The sequence below is a fragment of the Nerophis ophidion genome, linkage group LG14, assembly GCF_033978795.1.
Source record: "Nerophis ophidion isolate RoL-2023_Sa linkage group LG14, RoL_Noph_v1.0, whole genome shotgun sequence".
NCBI classification, from domain to species: Eukaryota; Metazoa; Chordata; class Actinopteri; order Syngnathiformes; family Syngnathidae; genus Nerophis; species Nerophis ophidion.
In genome coordinates, this window is record NC_084624.1 from 31138810 (window position 1) to 31159377 (window position 20568).

Here is a 20568-nt window from a genome sequence, read left to right on the forward strand (position 1 = left end):
CAATTTTAAACATATTTTAACAATCTCAACATTGAACCACTCAAAATAAAACCACTGCTCCTCCACATCAAGAGGAGCCAGATGAGGTGGTTCGGGCATCTGGTCAGGATTCCACCCGAACGCCTCCCTAGGGAGGTGTTTAGGGCACATCCAACATGTAGGAGGCCACGGGGAAGACCCAGGACACGTTGGGAAGACTATGTCTCCCGGCTGGCCTGGGAACGCCTCGGGATCCTCCGGGAAGAGCTAGACGAAGTGGCTGGGGAGAGGGAAGTCTGGGCTTACCTGCTTAGGCTGCTGCCCCCGCGACCCGACCTCGGATAAGCGGAAGATTAATGGATGGATGGAACATTGATACACGTCATAATGTAATGGAAACCTGAAAGTCTGATCCAATAGATCTTGAACTCATTCATCATTTACAATATTTCATACAGTATTATATTCAGTATTTATTTTCAGCATTTACAATGACAGGGCAATGCTTTGAGTTTATTGCATTATATTTCTGTCAATTATTTATTTTTGTATTTATCATTTGTGTTACTGAGTAAGCTTTAACATTATTTATTGATTTCAACTATTACAATGTATGACCATATTAAATATAGAAAGTTAAAAAACTAGACACTGAGGAGAAGGGGGACCTGTCGAAAATCTGCTTCTTCCTACTCCTTTTTTTCTTTGCCATGCTCCTGTTGTCATTTAAATTCAAAACGTTAGTAGTTACTTAACCAGTTCATGTCTTATAGATTACAAGGAAAACTTTCTTGATGCTGTACATTTATTGTTGTTTGCATAATACATTCCATTTCAAACAAAGTCCAAAACCCTGTGATTTATGTACTGCAGTATATCTGAACCACTGTCATATAACTTGTCCTGCCATACAAAAAAAAAGCGATGAAATGTCAAAAATTACTAAAGGCTTACAAATACACATTGACAATTTTAATCCCACTTGCCGTTGTAGACATACTTTCGTTGAAACCGAATGCCATCACATTCATAACAACGTATGTTATTTGAAATATTCATGTTTTTGTTTTTTCCAGTCGCCAACTCCTACATTTAATTTATAGTGATGAAATCAATTGCATTATTTACAAGGAACTAAGTAATCCTCACTTTTAATGAGGGTATCAATAAATAATACAGAATGTGTCACTGCAGCATGTATACATTTACAAGTCTGGTCCAAGAACTTGAGGTAAAAACTGCATCAGTAAAAGCGTTTCGCCTTTACAAAGCTTCGTTTCACTCTAAACAAAGTCCAATGAGGCGAAAATAAGAAGGAACCAAATAAGTGATCAGTGCTGTATTACAAAAAAGTATTATTACTATATTAGACAGTGATGTTACATTCTCAAGAGCTTTATTTTACTACAGGGAGGTCACTCTTGTGAAAGAGGAGGAATAGACTACTACACTGCTGGACATTCATCAGGTTTTGTTGTAAATATCTTCAAAAACAGGAAAAAAGCAAAATAAAAGTAGCATCTTTTGTCTTTAATACCTGGTTCGGGAGTGTTTTTAAGTATTCCGATGGCGTGACTTTGGAACTGTTAAGTCTTCTCTTTCTTGCAGTGCATCTTAAAATATGCCGTTTGGGATTTTCATGAAGAGTACAACAAGTGCAGAAAACAAATGTGATTCTCGTGATTTTTCACAGTTAATATCCAGCATTGTAAATATATGAGCTTCCACACAATTGCTCATGTCGTGAATGAGTGCATTCATGTATATTGAGTAAGCTGTGTGACTTTATCTTTTGTATAAGGAACAAGGCCAATGCATACAAAATGATAATTTTTTTTTGTGACTCGAGGGTGAACACTGTAAATAAGTCACGTGGATTGTACATACTGCACTTCAAAAGCGGATAAAGGTGGCGTCAATTTGGCGGACGCTGGGGAGTGCAAGCATGATCTTTCGCCGGTACTGCGGGTCCTTCTGTAGTGGGTTTCTTTCCAGGTACACCGTCTCCAGAGACTTGGCGTTCTTCAGCTCGTCCAGGTCAGACCAGTTGTCAATCTGGTTGTCATTCATCTGGGAGTGAGAGTTCAGTCAGGACATTTGGACTTTGTGCTAGACTCTTTCAGACAGCGGTGTCAAAAAATATGGCAACATGCAAGGGTGCATGGGATGTGGAGGGAAATTGCTTCTTGTTGTTATTTTTCCCCACTATTATAATTATTACAGCAAATAAATCCCCTTTTTGATTGCTTTACAACACTGGAAAACTAACAAATCTTGCAAGCATGTATATGCTTTTGAAAACTGTTATGGCAGGACACGTGAAAACCATAAAAGACCACATAATTCTGTAAGATGACAGCCATTTTGGTGAGGGTTTAAGACTGAATTATACTCTTGCATCATGTAGCTTACGTTCCCTCTGACAGCATCTTGATTTGTGTATACCTCTTCGGTGAGGGCTGGCGCCTGACTTACAATTTTCTTCCAAAACACTGAAGAGCAGTGTCTCCTGAAGGAGCTATGGCAGCTGTCATTAACCAGATATTTGAAGAGTGAGCAATGACAACAACATCGGCATCTTTATTGGCACTGGAGATAATCATTCAGAAACATCGGTTTACTTTTAAAGTTTACTCATAAACAGGAGGAAAAGATGTTTGTGAAGATCGACTGTGCAACTTCTGAACAAGTCGGGAAGATGGGCAAATTTGTAACACTATTTGGCTTTTCGGGACATGGGACAAGAGAGAGCTTTGTAATTAAAAACAAAACTGCTGGTGTTAATATTTTAGTTTATGTGTTATTGGTGTTCAGACTTTCCATGGACGTGAACATACCGTGTTTGGAAGGTGAGTGACTCAGAATGAAGAAGGGTTTTGTGTGGGAGAAAAAACGGCTACAATAGTGTGTACATGGGAAAGAATATGTTTCGGAACTGAACCTGTTGTTGGAACAAGATTGGCATAAAAGTTAAAAAGAGCGTCGTACTTTGTATGACTTCTTCTGGACGCAACAACAATATAGCTGAAAAACAACATCAGTATCAGTTTGTATGCAAATGTTCAATCACTGTTGCTTTATCTCCTACAATAATTTGTGCATTTCAAGCACCTCTACTTTCCTGTGCTCAGGGATCCTCTTTGGCAAAAACTGACCAATCACAGCTGTGCGGCCCACATCGCAGCTGAAGCGAAGTCAGAATTTTTGGGAGGTGCACGTCAGGTTCAGCGGGAGGGTACGCAGGAGGAGGAGCAAGACAGCGTCGCTTAAACAAGCCACTTGATGCGCAAGTATATTTCAGCTTTTAGGCCAGGGGTGCCCATTACGTCGATCGTGAGCTACCAGTCGATGGCGGAGGGTGGGTCAGTCGATTGCCAGTCAGGCATTAAAAATATACACCTAAAAATGAGCGATGATCTATCTTCACCAAGACGTCACTTTCGTCACTTGACTGAAATTCACAGCACCCGAGAGTCTTGTGAGATGATTATTAGGAAAAAATAACCGACAGGAAGGCCAGAAACACTTTTTATTTCAACAGACTCTCGTGCCATACCTGCCTTCAAAATTCTAAAGACCGACTGCAGAGTTCCTATCTTCACAATAAAAGCGCTGCTTTATCCTGCCTGCGCTAACAAAATAAGAGTCTTAGAAAACTGGCGTGCACAAGCTAGCAAGCTACGGAGTTTGCCGCAAATGTATTTCTTATAAAGTGTATAAAAAGGAGTATGGAAGCTGGACAAATAAGATGCCAAAAACCAACCTTTTTCATGTGATATTGGACAGAAAGGAGGACTTTTTTTCTCCTCCATTTCAAAATGCGGATCTTTTTAGCATTACTGTCTGATTCCAATCAAAAAAGCTTTCGTAATAAAAGACAAAAATTAACCTACATACTGTCCAGCTGTATTCGCCGAACTGTCATCCAGAAAAGATATTTGAAGCCAGCGGAATCCAAACATCAGATTGTTAGTGTATTAACATTAATTAAAGTTAAATTGACTGTTAACTTTCCTGAGAAACAGCATATTCCAAATTGATATAAACATGTCCATTGAGGAAGACTCAGCTTCTAAGAAAATAAAAGTTGAAAGACACTAAAGTGAACCTTATGGTTTTACACTGTCACTTTAAAGACACGCGACTAAATATTTTTTTAATATGTCTAATCTGTGGTGGGCCTGCGATGAGGTGGCGACTTATCCAGGGTGTACCCCTCCTTCCGCCGGAATGCAGTTGGCGATAGGCTCCAACACCCCCCGCGACCCCGAAAGGGACAAGCGGTAGAAAATGGATGGATAGATGGTAGAAACAGTGGATGTCGCTGCACAATTCTGTGCACTTTAAAAAAAAATCATGTTTATTGTAATAAATATGAATAAAACATTTAAGCATTATGTTTGTGTTCAATTACATTAAGAGTGTTTACTTCATCCTAAGATTCCGGCCACATTATTTTACGCACAATGGCATTTTTAAGGTGTTTTTTGTAGGGGATTTATACTACAATATTATTGTACTGTGGCCTTAATATTGTGACAATATCGTACTGTGAAATTTGAGGCCCTTACATCCCAATTTAGTATTGTGTGTAGAGAACAAAAATAAATGTATTCAATTCTTGTATAAGGATGTAACATAACAAAATGTGAAAAACGTGAAGCGCTGTGAATACTTTCCGGATCCACTGTATATGGATCTACATTTTGCACTCTGTAGAAAATGAATGGATGGATTGATGGGTGTATTGATATTAGCATCTCGGATGTACAAAATGTGTGTGGCTTATATTTTTCTCTTTGCAACCCTTACTGGAAAAAGTTTCGACACCGCTGGTTTTGAAACAACAGGCTCAAAAAACATCTTTGACCTCCAAGCTGTGAAATCCATCCCTTACCTCACCCACCCATGTGGTACTTTAAGATTACCTCTCCAAAAACACACTGCACACACAAATATGCATATAAGGATATGTTCCCAATTACTTGGGTATTTTTTTTGGTATTGTACTTTTTATTTACAATGTTATAATGTTGCTAATTGTTAGGATATGCTTAACTGATCCTGCTATCCTGCAACAGTGAAAGTAAAGTTATATATTATTCAACTTTTGTTTGTCGAGTACTTCAAACAAAGATAGTCAATTTCCTCTTTTCTTTATGTCTTTGGTTCAAGAGCCATATTTGTGCATAAAGGCATGTCTTTTTTTTTTTTTTTTTAAACAACTTTCAGGGGGGACTACTGTGCGACACTTAAGGAATTGAATGAGATTGGAGTATGATGCACAATGAAAGGGCCATACCCAGAACTCCTGCAACTCTGTCAGATGACTGATGTTTTCAATCTTCTTCACTCTGTTGGCTGCTATGTCCAGAGTTGTCAGCTTTTTCTAAACAGGGTGAGGGGGAGTGTGACGTTTAATACATCGAACATTTCCAGCATGTTTTAAACTTACATTGTTCTCCAAACCCTCGATGACCTCAATGCCATTGTGGCTCAGGTAGAGCTCTCGCAAACTGACGAGGTTGTGCAGCCCCTCCATTTTAGTAATCCGATTACTCTTAAAAAGGATGCAAAGAAGTTAGCAAGGTCTCACGAGCAATTAGTTGAACTGTGCAAGTACCTGAATGCTTAACACCGTCAGGCTGTGTAAACAGTCCATGTTCTGCAGCTTGTTGATCTTATTGGTACCAAGAAATAAGCTTTGCAAAGATGTGAGGGAGTCCAGGTTCTCTATGACCTTTGAACAACACAAATATGTCATTATAATGTCTCAGGTGTGTGTGTGTACGTGTAACCAGAACATACTCGAATACGATTGGAGCCCAGCTCCAACATTTCCAGACATGTGAAGTGGTCCAAATTGGCGATGCCGTTGATTTTGTTGTGAAGCAAAAAAAGTTTCTTAAGCTGAGTCAGCTGATCCAAACCTTCCATCTTCCGTAAAAGGTTGAAGGACAGGTCAAGCTGCCTGCAGTGGATTCAAATAAAATCCACTTACTGTACAAAGTAAATTTAAGCAGCATCATGATAAAACACAACTGAACAAACTAACACAGTGCAGGAGAACCTCTAAAAGCTGTACCATTTAAAAGTTTAACCAACATCTTCAAAACTCAACGAGTATAGGACTTAAAATCACAAACGTGTTTTTTTTTTTTTTGGAGATGCCACAATAGAGGGGCACCAGTAAAAGCTAAAAGAAAACTTGTGATGATAACCATCGAACCAGATATGAAACTCACAGCAACATAAAGAATCCAGGCCCTCGGAGAAACGCACACACAGTAAATATCGCAACGCTTTACTAATCTCAGCAATATCTACAAAAAGCTACTAGGTGACAGTATTGCTCTGCATGCTCCAGCATCAGGAGATGAATTGTGCTCAACTTTGTAGGTTCCTCAATAGAGTTATAAGGGTCATTTCTGAAGACTTACTCCAACTCTGTGAGCTTGTTGATGTTCTCCAACTTGCGGATTTGATTGTCGTACAAATCAAGCTCCCGCAGCGAGGTCAAACTGTCGAGGTTTTCTATCTTTTTAATAAGATTCTGTCGTAAGGAGAGAGTCTGCGTGGACAAAGAAAAGATTGACACAATCAGAGAACGCGATCTGAAAAATAGATTCTTTTTAAAAAAAATACCTTTCAGTCAGTGTTTATTAGTTTCTGGAATTCTCAACAATGTTAAGCAAAGGAGCTTCACATTTACATGCAGTCATATGTTAGTGTACCAAGGACTTACTTTAACTTTCTGTAGTACTTCCAGTCCTTCAATTTTTCCAATACGACAATGAACAAGATCAACATCCTGTTAAAAAACAAAAGACATTAGTAATTGGGTTAGTAATTATACTAACATCTCAGTAGTCTGCCGCCTTAGGACCGACGCCTGTCCGTCTGTTACCGAGTCCAACGTCATCCTCACTCGATTGCAACAGGAAGCTAGCAAGGCAAATATTACAGTCCGCAATTTTGTGTTAATTTATAATGAACAAAAATATAAACACAACAGTTTTTGCTCCTAATTTTCATGAGATGAATTTAAAGATCTAAAACTTTTACTATATACCGAAAAAAAACCTATTCCTCTCAAATATTGTTCACAAATCTGTCTAAATCTGTTAGTGAGCACTTCCTCTTTAGATTAGATTAGATTAGATAGTACTTTATTTATTCCGTCAGGAGAGTTCCTTCAGGAAAATTACAATTTTCAGCACAATCCCATTAAAGATCAGACAAACATTACAGGGAGACAGAACAGGATCGCTGACGGGTCTGGCGGCTTCCAGCGCCCCTTACAAAAAAGATGACATACAGGTAAACAAGGGGGTGGGGGGAGAAAAAAAATAGAAGATTAAAATAAGATAAAAAAATAAAAAATCGGTCTTAGCCTAGGCCCTGGAGTGGGGGTGCAGACTGAGGCCAAGGGAAAAGAACAACTCATAGCCATAGTACACATCCCTCTTACATGTGTGTAAGAGGGAAACATCAAACATCAAAGAACACAAAGGACATTAAAGCAGCAGATACAATCAGACACTTCTACATACAGCTATGAATAAAAAGTAAAAGAAACATATCCAATGTGGTGGCCTCTGCGGTGTTCCACGCCATCGTCCGCTGGGGAGGAGGGAGCATGGCCAGAGACAGAAGCAGATCCAACAAAGCAACCAAGACAGCCGACTCCACTCTCGGCCAGTGTCCAGTCCGCATGGATGAGCGAGGATACGTCCAAGGTGACTGAGGTGTCCGACACCTGCTCACCCAGCCAAGACACCGCGAAGCCTCTCCGTCCCAGCGCTCAGTGCTAGCTCCGCAGACCTGTCCCCTCATCCGCATCTCCTCCAGTCCCTCCAAACAGACTCTGGTGTAGCAGACACCCAGCAGCTGGTCTCCATGGCCAAAAGGCTCCCGGGAGGCAGATCCAGAAGTCCACAAAAAAAAAAGCACCACAGAGGTCACGAAAGTGCCACCCCTTGTCACACAGTCCCAAAGGGTCCCGGACCAAAATGCAAAAAAAAAATATATAATAACATATGAAAACAAGAGGGAAACACAAAAGGATGATACAAGAGCACAGAGCTCCTGCCTACAGCAGCCACTACAGCAGCGCCATCTTGGAAAAAAAAAAAATAATACAATAAAAAAATAAAAAAAAATAAAAATTATGGGATGGATTATCTTTGCCAAGATAATCCATCCCACCTCACAGGTGTGGCATATCAAGATGCTGATTAAACAGCGTGATCATTGCACAGGTGTACCATAGGCTGCCCACAATAAAAGGACTGAAATTTGCAGTTTTATCACACATCACAATGTCACAGATGTTGCAAGTTTTAAGGGGAGCATGCTGTTGACATGCTAACTGCAGGGATGTCTACCAGAACAGTTGCTAGTGAATTTAATGTTCATTTCTCTACCATAAACTGTCTTGACAGGCGTTTTAGAGAATTTGGCAGTCCATCCAACCGGCCTCACCACTGCAGACCACATGTAACTACACCAGCCCAGATGCTCCACATCCAGCCCAGAACCTCCACATCTAGCAGGTGTACCTTGTTTGACGACTCGTTTGTCATTGGCAACACGTATATTACAAAAAAACACCAGCAAGAAGCACAATGAGAAAAAAACCTAAACTAAAATCAGACAATAATAAAACCTCAAAGTTTTTTCTTTAAAAAATATATATGTCTATATTTTCGATTTATGGATTTGAACACCTAGAACAACACTTAGCAGCAGCACTTTCGCCTGGCTCAATCTTGTCTTCCACTGCACCGCAACGAAGCAAAGCGGACGTGAAGTCATATGTAACCCAGCAATACTGTCCTTAATATTCTTCCAATATGGTGATAGCGTGACGTCATCATGTCATTTGTAATGAAATAGGCTAATAAAAAAAGAAAATTGCTGTATTTGTAATTAGTATCAAGATTTCAGAATTTCTCATTATATTATGCCTTTTTGCTCTATGTTCAATCTTTGCTTTTTTTTTTTTGTTTATTTTATTTTAACATGTGTATTTGCATCTGAAGGGATCCACAAATCAAGCATAAATCCATGAAAGACAATTTGGACTTATAACGTATTTGAGTAACATAACGAGTGTCGTGCTGCTGTGATGGTGACGCTAATAAGGAAAAGGATATACTACACTCACTCATACTTGTTTCAATGTTACGGTCAAGCTTGCTGACCATCATGTGAATTAGCAGCGAACAAGAAAAATGGACACAATGTCATATGCAACCCAGCAGTTGCTTGTTTCTTACTTTTTTTCTCCAAACATATTAATTCCAGCAACAGTCTCCTCTTACCTCCTCTTCCGGGTCCAAAGTGATGGTGTCCATGTCGACAGGAGACTCTTCCTTATCTATGAAAAATGATGCACAGAAATAAATCATCATTGTAAATAAAACAAGCTATGCTCTTATAGGACAAGACTCGGCTGAGACAGAACAGGAATATCTTGGAGAGACTAAAGTGGAACCTCAGTGTACAAACCCTTTCTATTTGCGAACATTTAGATTTACAAACTCTTGAACTGGCACAAGTATGCCTCCGTGCGCGCTATGTCTCTGTGTAAGAACGCTATTCATTCATTAATTTTTACGCCAGCAGACCGAAACGCATTGTAGCGGAGGCGGAGCCATCCAATCACTTTCTGCACGAGACACACTCACGTCTCAGCGCTTCGGTGTGTGTCACTTTTGTGATTGTATCCCCTTTTGACTTGTAATGTCCATTTTGCTAACTCAAAATGAGCCCCAAAAAAACAACAGACCAGCGTGTAAAAAAGGAGGAAATCCTTGTGGATAAAAAAAAAAAAAAAGACTATACTACTGTACTGTACTTTAAAGGCGCTCGCAAGTAGGACTGACGAAGATTGACAAAGCAGGTTTTCTGACCGTGTAGCAATGTTTTATTAATTTAATTTTCTGTAAAAATTTGTCAGAGCAGACTTATTGCACAGCGAGGAAAAGATACAACAGGTATCGCTCCTTAAACACAAGAGAACAAACACACACACACACACACATACGAAAGAGGTTATGGGGGGATTCCTTCTCTCTCCCTATGTCTGTCTGCTCCATTTATTCAGCTCCTTGTCAATGTGAGTGGATATTACCTTTTTTAAATGTTTATTTTTGTAGCAATTTGGTTGGTAAACCTAAGGATTTCTGATCATTTGGGAGGGCACCGTAGTGGCTTCTTTGTGTGTGCACATGTTGGCAGAGCACAGTACGGTACAGCACAGTTCTCCTCGTTTTTAGATAGAAAGTTGATCCATCAGCCGTTATGTTTGTTTGTTATTGGGCTGGACGATATGGCCCAAAAAATTATCACGATTTATTTTATATCATTCAATCTCGATAAATATTACAATTTCCGTGCAGGATTGGGGGTAAAGGGGTGGGGGGCATTTAAAGAGAAATATTTTTTTAGCTTCTCAAAGTTCTTTTGTTATTTTACTTGCCATCACATACTTCATTCTGCAGTAAACAAAGTATCAGTGGTGCACTGAATAGAACACTTTTATTTGGTAAATTGTTATTTGTATTATTTGATTAGTTGTATACATCAGTGCTTCTGTTGAATTTCCCCCAGGGATCAATAAAGTACTTTCTATTCTATTTTATTCCATTCTCACCATTGGTTTGGCAAACGGTGACCCAGATTTGTTTGTTTTTTTAAATCTCAATATCTGTATCTCATATTTTATGAAAGTACATTAAAGTGCTGCTTGAATTTGTGGTACTATAATACAATGTGTACGAACACATAAAAGAAGTTTAAAATTATGTCAGGAACTAATTGTTTTCATCCACACACTCAAAAATTATTTGAACAAAAAGTATTTTTTTTCTGATTGAATCTAGATAGTACTTTATTGATTCCTTCAGGAAAAAATCTGGCCATGTCCACAAGAACACAGTGTTTCAATCTCCATCCACACAAATGTAGTTTCAAAACTGTCTCCGTCTACACACCAACACATACACTTGATGTCATGCACATTTTGTCCAATCAGGTGCCTGAAAAAAGCAGGAACGGCGGACTTGGTGGCATTACACCTCTGTTATTACAATGTTTATTTTGACAAGTACATTATCTTTAAACCAGCCTGCACTTACACATAGCCCAGGTAAAACTAAGCCTCTTTGTTTTTAGTGTTTAAAGCATACAAGCACACCTGTGCTGCTAAAACACAACACTCATAGAATTATAAAATGTTTTTAATCAGCAACATTGTGATATATCACATTAGCATTCATTCATTTTCTACCGCTTATTCCCTTTGGGGTCGCTGGTGCCTATCTCAGCTACAATCGGGCGGAAGGCGGGTACACCCTGGACAAGTCGCCACCTCATCGCAGATCACATGAGCAGTGTGCAGTGAAGTATATATTATTTCTAAAATCTGCACGCACTAACGAGCCAAGGAAACCCTTTAGCATGTTTGTTCGTGTGCTGCTGCAAAACTCTTCTGAAATTTATAAAGCATTTAATGATCGATATACTGATATATTACATGTGCAATAAAGTGTATTGAGTCTTTAACATCAGTACACACTACAAGGAGAATATTGCATTATTTTTTTTTTTAGTTGCTCGGTCGCTTTTTACGCACGTGCACGGTCGCTCCCAGCTCCATCTACACAAATGGAAGCAATGCACGTAAGTTAACTTCATGATCTGTCGTTAATTAAGGATTAAAAACATGAGATGATGTTGCACCTTTCTTATGACTTGCTTGTCAAAGTTGGCCCATCAGGTGGAGGTCCGGCAGCGATCTTTTCCAAAACAGCTGACTGTCATTAGCGCTGTCGGCAGTGTCGCAAAGCCCCTTTTGATGTTACTTTTTTTTATTAATGTTGAGTGAAAATAGCAGCATGTTTCCTTTGAAATATACAGTAAGTCCTCGTACATGGTTTACAGTCAGCAAGGCAGTCTTGAGCTTTGAAAATGACAGCGCACAACTGTGATGTCATCACAGGTGTCTGTTTGTCCCGTGTACACGCATACCCTAAGCGGAGAGTTTTGGAACTCTACACTTTGGCCAGCGTTTGCAAAAGTCTGCGTTTTTAAGGACAAAAGTATACATTTGTAAGTGGACAAGAGGCCTAAACGCAGATAAGTATGCATTTATTAAGTATCTGTGTTCGTGTGGAAATGGCTTAAGAAGGTGTATTTATTTTCCCAGTCGGGACCAATATAGTACTTTAATCACAACAACATTCTGTGCCTACCTGCGAGACTGCATTCAGGGCAGGATTACTCGCAGCACAACGTGAACTCAAACGGTCAGTATTTGCTTATTTTATTCTTCTGGGCTGCACTTCCAGTTGTTTAAGGAGGAAAAGGCACAACGCTGATTGAATATTAATTACGTTATGACTTTCGCGACGATGGACAGGGGCGGTCGCGCACGCACACAAACACGACATGCACATGTACACAAACACACACACAGACACATGCACAATCACGATCAATAAAGGCAGATTGTTTCATGCAGGATTATACCAAGCACCATTCCTTCCCTACTTTTTACTACTGCAGTATCTTCTAGCAGACATATCCGCCATGTTTAATCGAGGATATATGCTATCACCTGATTTCTGTGATCGAACTGAAATTAATAGCCATCATCGATCACGATCATAGCATAGCAATTTATAGTCTTCAGAGAGTACAAACCTTAACTAAAATTAGTCGAAGCTGAAACCTATTATTCATACTTACATTGTTTGTTATGGGTACCATGCTTAACTATACAATTTTTTCGATTTACAAACTATATTGAAGAACTAATTAAGTTTGTAAATTGATTTTTATTACTTATTATTTATTGCTTAATAGCATCGGAAACAAACAAATGCTGCTACATCAAAACTATGTGCATTAGTAAGGTTTTGAAAAATTATTATTATAATATTCTCTCGTTTGCATGGGTTCTCGTAGGATTTTGACTTCCTTCTACTTCCCAAAAACATGCATGTTAACTGGAGACTCTCAATTGTCTGTGGATGTGAATGTGAGCCCCATGATTGACTGGCAGTCCAGTATGTCGCAGACCGCTAACCCCAAAAGTCCGCTGGGATAAGCCCCTGCTTACTCATCCCCAAATGAGTACACGTCGTATAGAAATGGATGGGTGAAGGACTTACCTGACGCAGCCGGCTGATTTGGATCCATGTCGCCATTTATGCTCTTCCTCCTGGTCTCATCATCACCGGACTCTTCAGACTCTCCCTTTCGATCCACTACAAATCAGCATTCAAAGTTGATGGTTTAGTTTAGTGTTTCTTAACCATAGGGCCCTTGCCCCTTGTTGGGCCGCGAAAAAATATCTGTTTCTTAGCTGTTTTCAATCACATTTTCCACCACTTGTAATGACAATATCAGACAAACAGAAGAGGTCTGGGGCCTAAGTCATTGAGAAGTTTCTGAAGGGCAAAAAATATGACTTAAGTGGTGACGCTGTATTTTCATTTGCACTTATATTTTATCGACGGTTTATTCGGAGAAATTTCATGTTTTTAAGAGCAGGCTTAAGACCCACCTTTTAGATTTGGCTTTTACCTGATATTATTTTGTTGAAGTAATTTGTATTTTACTTTGTATCCTTATTATGCAAGATTTGGTTTAGTTATATGTATTTATTTACCGTATACATATATATATTTTTTCTATTAATCTTAATGTCTTACTTGTATTTTATTCTTTATCACTACACATAGCTCTTACTATTTTACAAGTTTTATTATTTTTATTTTCCAACGTTCCTTAGATGAGCCATCTGCCTCAGGTGTTATCGGACGTGCTTGTGGGGGCGCCATTGTCAGCTTCTTGGTGGTCATGGTCTGATGACCTCCTGGTGCAGTTGGCTCTTGTGATAGTGTTTACTCACATGTGTCCTCTGTACTCAGGCATGCAATCATTGGTCCAAATAGTTCAGAATGTGTGTATGTTGCGTGTGTGTGTGTTTGGTATCTGTGTCCGTGCTTATGTATGTGATAATGGGGGATATGGGTCACCGGGGTATTGTTTTTAACTTTTTAAAGCACTTTGCATTTCATTTCTTTTATGTATGGAAAAGCACTCTATAAATAAAATTTGATTTGATTTGATTCAAGAATCTTATACATTATGATATAATGTCAATTTAGTTATAATTAGGTTATCTTAGCATGTTGAACTGTCAGTAGGTTAGATGTAATTTTGAATATGATTAAAATCAAGAGTAAGATTACTATTTTAGTGTTAATATTTAAGTGGGCGTGGGACTCTATGTAGTGCAGGGTTCTCAAACTCACTTTACCTGGGGGCCACTGGATGCGCAGTCTGGGTGAGGATGGACCGCAAGAAAAGATTTCTTAAAAAAAATGTTGCATACTCTTCAGCATCTCTAGTTGTATAATGATGTTTCAAATTGTCGTCTTTGTGCACCGCAACTTTCTCTTTGCAAATAAGACATGTCGGGGTGCCCTTGTGCACAACAAAGAAATATTGCATCTCCCACTCTTCCTGGAATTGTCTTAGGTCATCAGAAACCTTTCTCTTCACTGCAGGCTTTGAAAATGACATGTTTGGGGTTGTGGAAAGTATTTGTATTTAGCCAACGCACTGAGAATAATGTTATTTCCGCAATGTGTGTGTCGTTCCGCTTTTCCTCCCTACAGCAACACGACGGTCGGCAGATCATAGTACCGGGATAACGAGTGCAAAAATCTCCCTCTTGGAGAGATTTTTAAGAAACATGGAGTGTTTAATCACTTTTATGCAGATGACTGCCAAATTTAAATGCCAATTTCAAAAGGCCACGGCCCCGAAACCCCTTCTCAACTGTCTATGCGACGTCAAGGCTTGGTTAGCACAGAATGTTTTAATAATGAATGAGGGAAAAACGGAAATTTCAGTTTTTGGTCCGGCCCTCACTGACTTGGGACCATTGCAAAATGATGTGCGTCCCAAAGTCACCAGCCTTGGCGTCACTAGAGACAGCGATTTTAAACTTGACAAACAAGTCAATGGTGTTTTAAAATTGTGTTTTTATCACCTTCGTCTTTTTGTAAAGGTTCAACCGTTTTTATCTTTTAACCTTTTTGAACAAGTCGTGCATGCTTTCATTTGAAGTCGCCTGGACTACTGCAATGCACTTTATACTTGCATTAGCCAAAAAGCTCTCTCCCGGTTGCAGTTAGTCCAGAACGCGGCAGCACGACTTTTAACAGGGGCCAGGAAACGCCAGCATATAACCCCAATTCTTCAGGGCTTGCACTGGCTCCCTGTTCATTTTAGAATTGATTTTAAAACATTGCTGTTTGTGTTTAAATCTTTACATGGACTGGCACCTCAGTATATCACGGACCTCATCCAAATTTACACTCCTGCGCGCGCTCTGAGGTCCGAGAGCCAGCTCCAGCTCGTGGTGCCCAAGACCAGACTTAAACCCAGGGGAGACAGGGCCTTCTCTGTGGTCGGCCCTAAGCTCTTGAACACTCTGCCCCTCCATGTTCAAACTGCTTCCGCAGTGGAGAGTTTTAAGTCTCGTCTTAAGAACCACTTTTATTCATTGGCTTTTAACACTACGTGAGTTGTGTGGTCCTCTGTCCTCTGTTGTCCTCTGTGTTTTTATACTTTTTGATTTCTATTTTACTGTTATAATTGATTTTACCCTTTAAAATGTTTTTAAATCGTATTTATTTTTACATTGTTTTTATAATTTATTTATTTTTTGTTTTTATTCAGTCATTGGTGGATCATAATATTGTTTTTAACATGGCTGTGCAGCACTTTGGAAACATTCTTGTTGTTTAAATGTGCTATATAAATAAAGTGGATTGGATTGAAAAAAGTGAGGGCTCCCGGAGTGTTTTCCAGCGTCCTATAGAAATGTATGTAGGGTTCATCGTGTGAGGCAATGCAAATCAAACAATAAAAAAAAAACAAATAACGGTTTGAATTGGTCCAGGTTATGGGGAACTGTTATTACTGACGGACAGGTGTCGCGGTGTGACTGCAGCCAGGCACATAACAAAACCCCCGCCTCCATGGCAACGTCTCTGTCGCTTTCACTCATTTGCCGCTTTCCCACCAACGCAGGGGAAGGCAACCCAGAACGTTGAAAGAGTCATTTTGGACCCAAATAACACAACGCTGTCGAGCGACATTCATATAAAACCTACGGGCCGTACTAACATTAAACGTTCATATTCAGGTGGGGGCCGCAAAATAATTGTGGCCCGCGGTACGCGTGTCTGAGACCCCTGATGTAGTGGAAAAGTTGGGCCCTTAAGTCCAAAAGCTTGAGAACCTGTGGGTTAATCGTACAGTTTCCTTGTAAATACCTTTAAAGTACAATTATATGTGCTATTGGGGAACGTCACACTGTTTACAATACACTCAAATGGACATCATTTGGAACCGACTCGTTGTTGTGGGTGTGCTACCACCACCATGCCTGTAGCAATTAAGCTCACAGCCTGTTTTCAAGCTGTCACCAGTGTTGGCACATTTCCATACATTTTAAGAACATTATCTCGTATATTACGGATTATCACGCAGGGATCGGAAGTCGATTGTCGGTATAATGTGGCTTCATGTTGGACGTTTAGCGAACAACGTCAGCCAACGACCCTTGTTGTTAGCCTGCGAGCTAGCATACGTGGTGTGTACATCTGTTTAGACACAAGCAGAACGACAGTTTGGATAAACTCACACAACTGAAAAGTCGCTCCTCACCACTAGTGACATTTACCCCGGATAATAGTACTGATGGGGAACAGGCATCTTTGCATATGTACTCACCTTCCATTTCTTGAGGCTCTACAACAGATAGGGAAGCCATGTTTCCTGTAAACAGTCCTGGCAACGGCTCAGCCAATCAGAAGGCAGCACTACAAGGGTGTACCGCAAGATGGCACTAAAATCAACATTTGTTTAAAATTAAATTGTATTTTTGTAGGACCTACGAAAAAGGAAAAATGATTGATTAAAATCTTCTCTAATTTTTGTAAAAATGTATGTGATATTTGCCAAAACCTAAACAGACTGGCAGTGTGTGACTGTGTTAAGTAAAACAGGTAATACGAATTCAAATATAACGTTTTGGGGTATTGGTTATTTATACAATTTTAGCTTTCTCCATTTATGCCCTTAGCTCTATTTTATTTTATTTTATTGTATTTTGGAGCAGCACGTTATGTACCAGCATTTGCCCAAGGTATCAGTTTAGGGCAGGGGTCAGCAACTCGCGGCTCCAGAGCCGCATGCGGCTATTTAGCGCCGAATAGTGGCTCCCTGGACCTCTTTCAGAGATGAGTGAAAATGGAAAAAAATGAAGAAAAAAAATATTTTTTGTTTTAATATATTTTCTGCACTGCAATGAGGTGGCGGCTTGTCCAGGGTGTACCCCGCCTTCCGCCCGAATGCAGCTGAGATAGGCTCCAGCGACCCCCGCGTCCCCAAAAGGGACAAGCAGTAGAAAATGGATGAACATTTTGTGCGGGAGAATAAACAGGACACAAACCTTCCTATTTGTTAAAAATCCCATCCATCCATTCATCCATTTTTTACCGCTTATTCCCTTTTGGGGTCGCGGGGGGCGCTGGCGCCTATCTCAGCTACAACCGGACGGAAGGCGGTGTACACCCTGGACAAGTCGCCACCTCATCGCAGGGCCAACACAGATAGACAGACAACATTCACACTCACATTCACACCCTAGGGCCAATTTAGTGTTGCCAATCAACCTATCCCCAGGTGCATGTCTTTGGAAGTGGGAGGAAGCCGGAGTACCCGGAGGGAACCCACGCAGTCATGGGGAGAACATGCAAACTCCACACAGAAAGATCCCGGGCCTGGGGATGAACCCAGGACTGCAGGACCTTCGTATTGTGAGGCAGACGCACTAACCCCTCTGCCACAGTGAAGCCCAAAAATCCTGGACCTGATTCAACCCAGCTGCTTGGGGCTTCCAGGGCTTGAGCGACAGGGGCTCGGTCCTGAGTGCGTGGCAGCCTGGGGGGCGCCATCCCGGACACTTGTTAGAAATCCCACTGTTTATATTAAACATGCTTCACTGATTTAAGTATTTGGCAAGCACCGATTAGTCATACTAATTTCAGTGATCTTTGAACTCATCGTAGAGTGTTTACATGTAAAACATTCTCCGATGCTGCCACAGAAAGGCCTGTTTTATGCCACTACTTTGTCTAATTTTGTCCACCAAACGTTTTGCACAGTGCGCGAATGCACAAAGGTGAGCTTTGTTGAAGTTACTGACTTGTTGGAATGCTAATCAGGCATATTTGGTCACTGCATGACTGCAATCTAATCGATGCTAACATGAGGATTTTGAATATGACCAATGTATGATCCTGTAACTACTTGGTATTGGATTGATACTTAAATGTGTGGTATCATCCAAAACTAATGTAAAGTATCAAACAATAGAAGAATAAGTGATTATTACATTTAAACAAAAGTGTAGACAGAACATGTTAAAAGAGAAAGTAAGGAGATGCATCCATCAGTCCATTTTCTTCCGCTTATCCGAGGGTGGGTCGTGGGGGCAGCAGCCTAAGCAGAGAAGCCCAGACTCTCCCCAGCCACTTTGTCCCGGAGGCCAAGGGGAAGACCCAGGATATGTTGGGAAGACTATGTCTCCCGGCTGGCCTGGGAACGCCTCGGAATCCCCCAGGAGAAGCTGGACGAGAAGAGAAGAAGGAAAGTAAGCAGATATTATTAACAGTAAATGAACAAGTAGATTAATAATTATGTTTCTACCACTTGTCCTCAGTAATGTTGATAAAATAATAGAATGATAAATGAGACAATATGTTACTGCATACGTCATCAGATTAATTAGGAGTCTTTGTTTGTTTACTTACTAATAAGACAATTTGTCTAGTACAGGGGTCACCAACCTTTTTGAAACCAAGAGCTACTTCTTGGGTACTGATTAATGCGAAGGGCTACCAGTTTGATACACACTTAAATAAATTGCCAGCAATAGCCAATTTGCTCAAATCACCTTTAATAAATAAATCTATATATATTAAAAAAAATGGGTATTTCTGTCGGTCATCCCGTCTTACATTTTTTTTCCTTTTACGGAAAGTTTTTTGTAGAGGATAAATGATGAAAAAAACACTTAATTGAACGGTTTGAAAGAGGAGAAAACACGAAATAAATGAAAATTAAATTTTGAAACAGTTTATTTTCAATTTCAACTACTTAAAATTAGAAATTCAACCGAAAAAAATGAAGAGAAATAGTAGCTAATTCAAATCTTTTTGAAAAAATTACAAAAATAATCTATAGAATATCGTTAGTAATTTTGCCTGATTAGGAATAATTTTAGAATTTTGATGACATGTTTTAAATAGGTTAAAATCCAATCTGCACTTTGTTATGATATATAACAAATTGGACAAATCTATATTTCTAACAAAGACAAATCATTATTTCTTTTAGATTTTCCAGAATTTTTTTTATAAAAGAAATTCAAAAGACTTTGAAATAAGATTTAAATTGGATTCTACAGATTTTCTAGATTTGCCGGAATATTTTTTTTTTATTTTAATCATAAGTTTGAAGAAATATTTCACAAATATTCTTTGTAGAAAAAACATAAGCTAAAACGAAGAATTAAATAAAAATGTATTTATCATTCTTTACAATAAAAAAAATAAATTTACTTGAACATTGATTTAATTTGTCAGGAAAGAAGAGGAAGGAATTTAAAAGGTAAAAAAGTATGTGTTTAAAAATCCTAAAATCATTTTTAAGGTTGTTTTTTTCCTCTAAAATTGTCTCTCTGAACGTTATAAGAAGCAATGTAAAAAAAAAAATTGTTATTTATTTAAACAAGTGAAGACCAAGTCTTTCAAATATTGTCTTGGATTTTCAAATTCTATTTGAGTTTTGTCTGTCTTAGAATTAAAAATGTCGAGCTAAGCGAGACCAGCTTGCTAGTAAATAAATAAAATTCAAACAATAGAGGCAGCTCACTGGTAAGTGCTGCTATTTGTGCTATTTTTAGAACAGGAAAGCGGGCTACTCATCTGGTCCTTACGGGATACCTGGTGCCCGCGGGCACCGCGTTGGTGACCCCTGGTCTAGTATGTTCACTATTTTATTTAAGGACTTAACTGCAATAAGAAACATATATGTCTAATGTACCCTACGATGTTTTGTTAAAATAAAGCCAATAATGCAATTTTTTTTGTAGTCTCCTTTATATCGAAAAGTACCGAAAATAATTTTAGTACCGGTACCAAAATATTGGTATCGTTACAACACTAGTAGGGACCATTTAGTGTTGACAATCAACCTATCCCCAGGTGCATGTCTTTGGAGGTGGAACCCACGCAGTCACGGGGAGAAAATGCAAACTCCACACAGAGAGACGCTGAACGCATGCAGGATCAAACCCAGGACCTTGGTATTGTGAGGCACACATGCATTGCCGTTTTAAAGAGACCTTTAGGGGAAACAAGGTGGTACAGCCCACGTGACCACAAGTGAGAGCCAATCACAAGCGATCAAGATGACACGTGTGGGCGGGGG

The 20568-nt window shown here is 39.5% G+C and overlaps 1 protein-coding gene across 1 annotated transcript; it reads right to left on the reverse strand.

Annotated features, from left to right (window-relative positions):
- Positions 1–1303: 1303 nt before the first annotated feature.
- Positions 1304–16957, reverse strand: ppp1r7 (protein phosphatase 1, regulatory (inhibitor) subunit 7). Its single transcript, XM_061920386.1, has 10 exons — positions 16804–16957; positions 13161–13256; positions 9306–9361; positions 6725–6790; positions 6420–6550; positions 5788–5950; positions 5603–5719; positions 5435–5539; positions 5282–5368; positions 1304–2049 (listed from the first exon to the last, which is right to left on the reverse strand). The coding sequence occupies exons 1-10, from the start codon at positions 16841–16843 to the stop codon at positions 1873–1875; spliced, it is 1038 nt and encodes a 345-aa protein (XP_061776370.1). The 5' UTR covers positions 16844–16957; the 3' UTR covers positions 1304–1872.
- Between the last annotated feature and the right edge of the window lie 3611 nt (positions 16958–20568).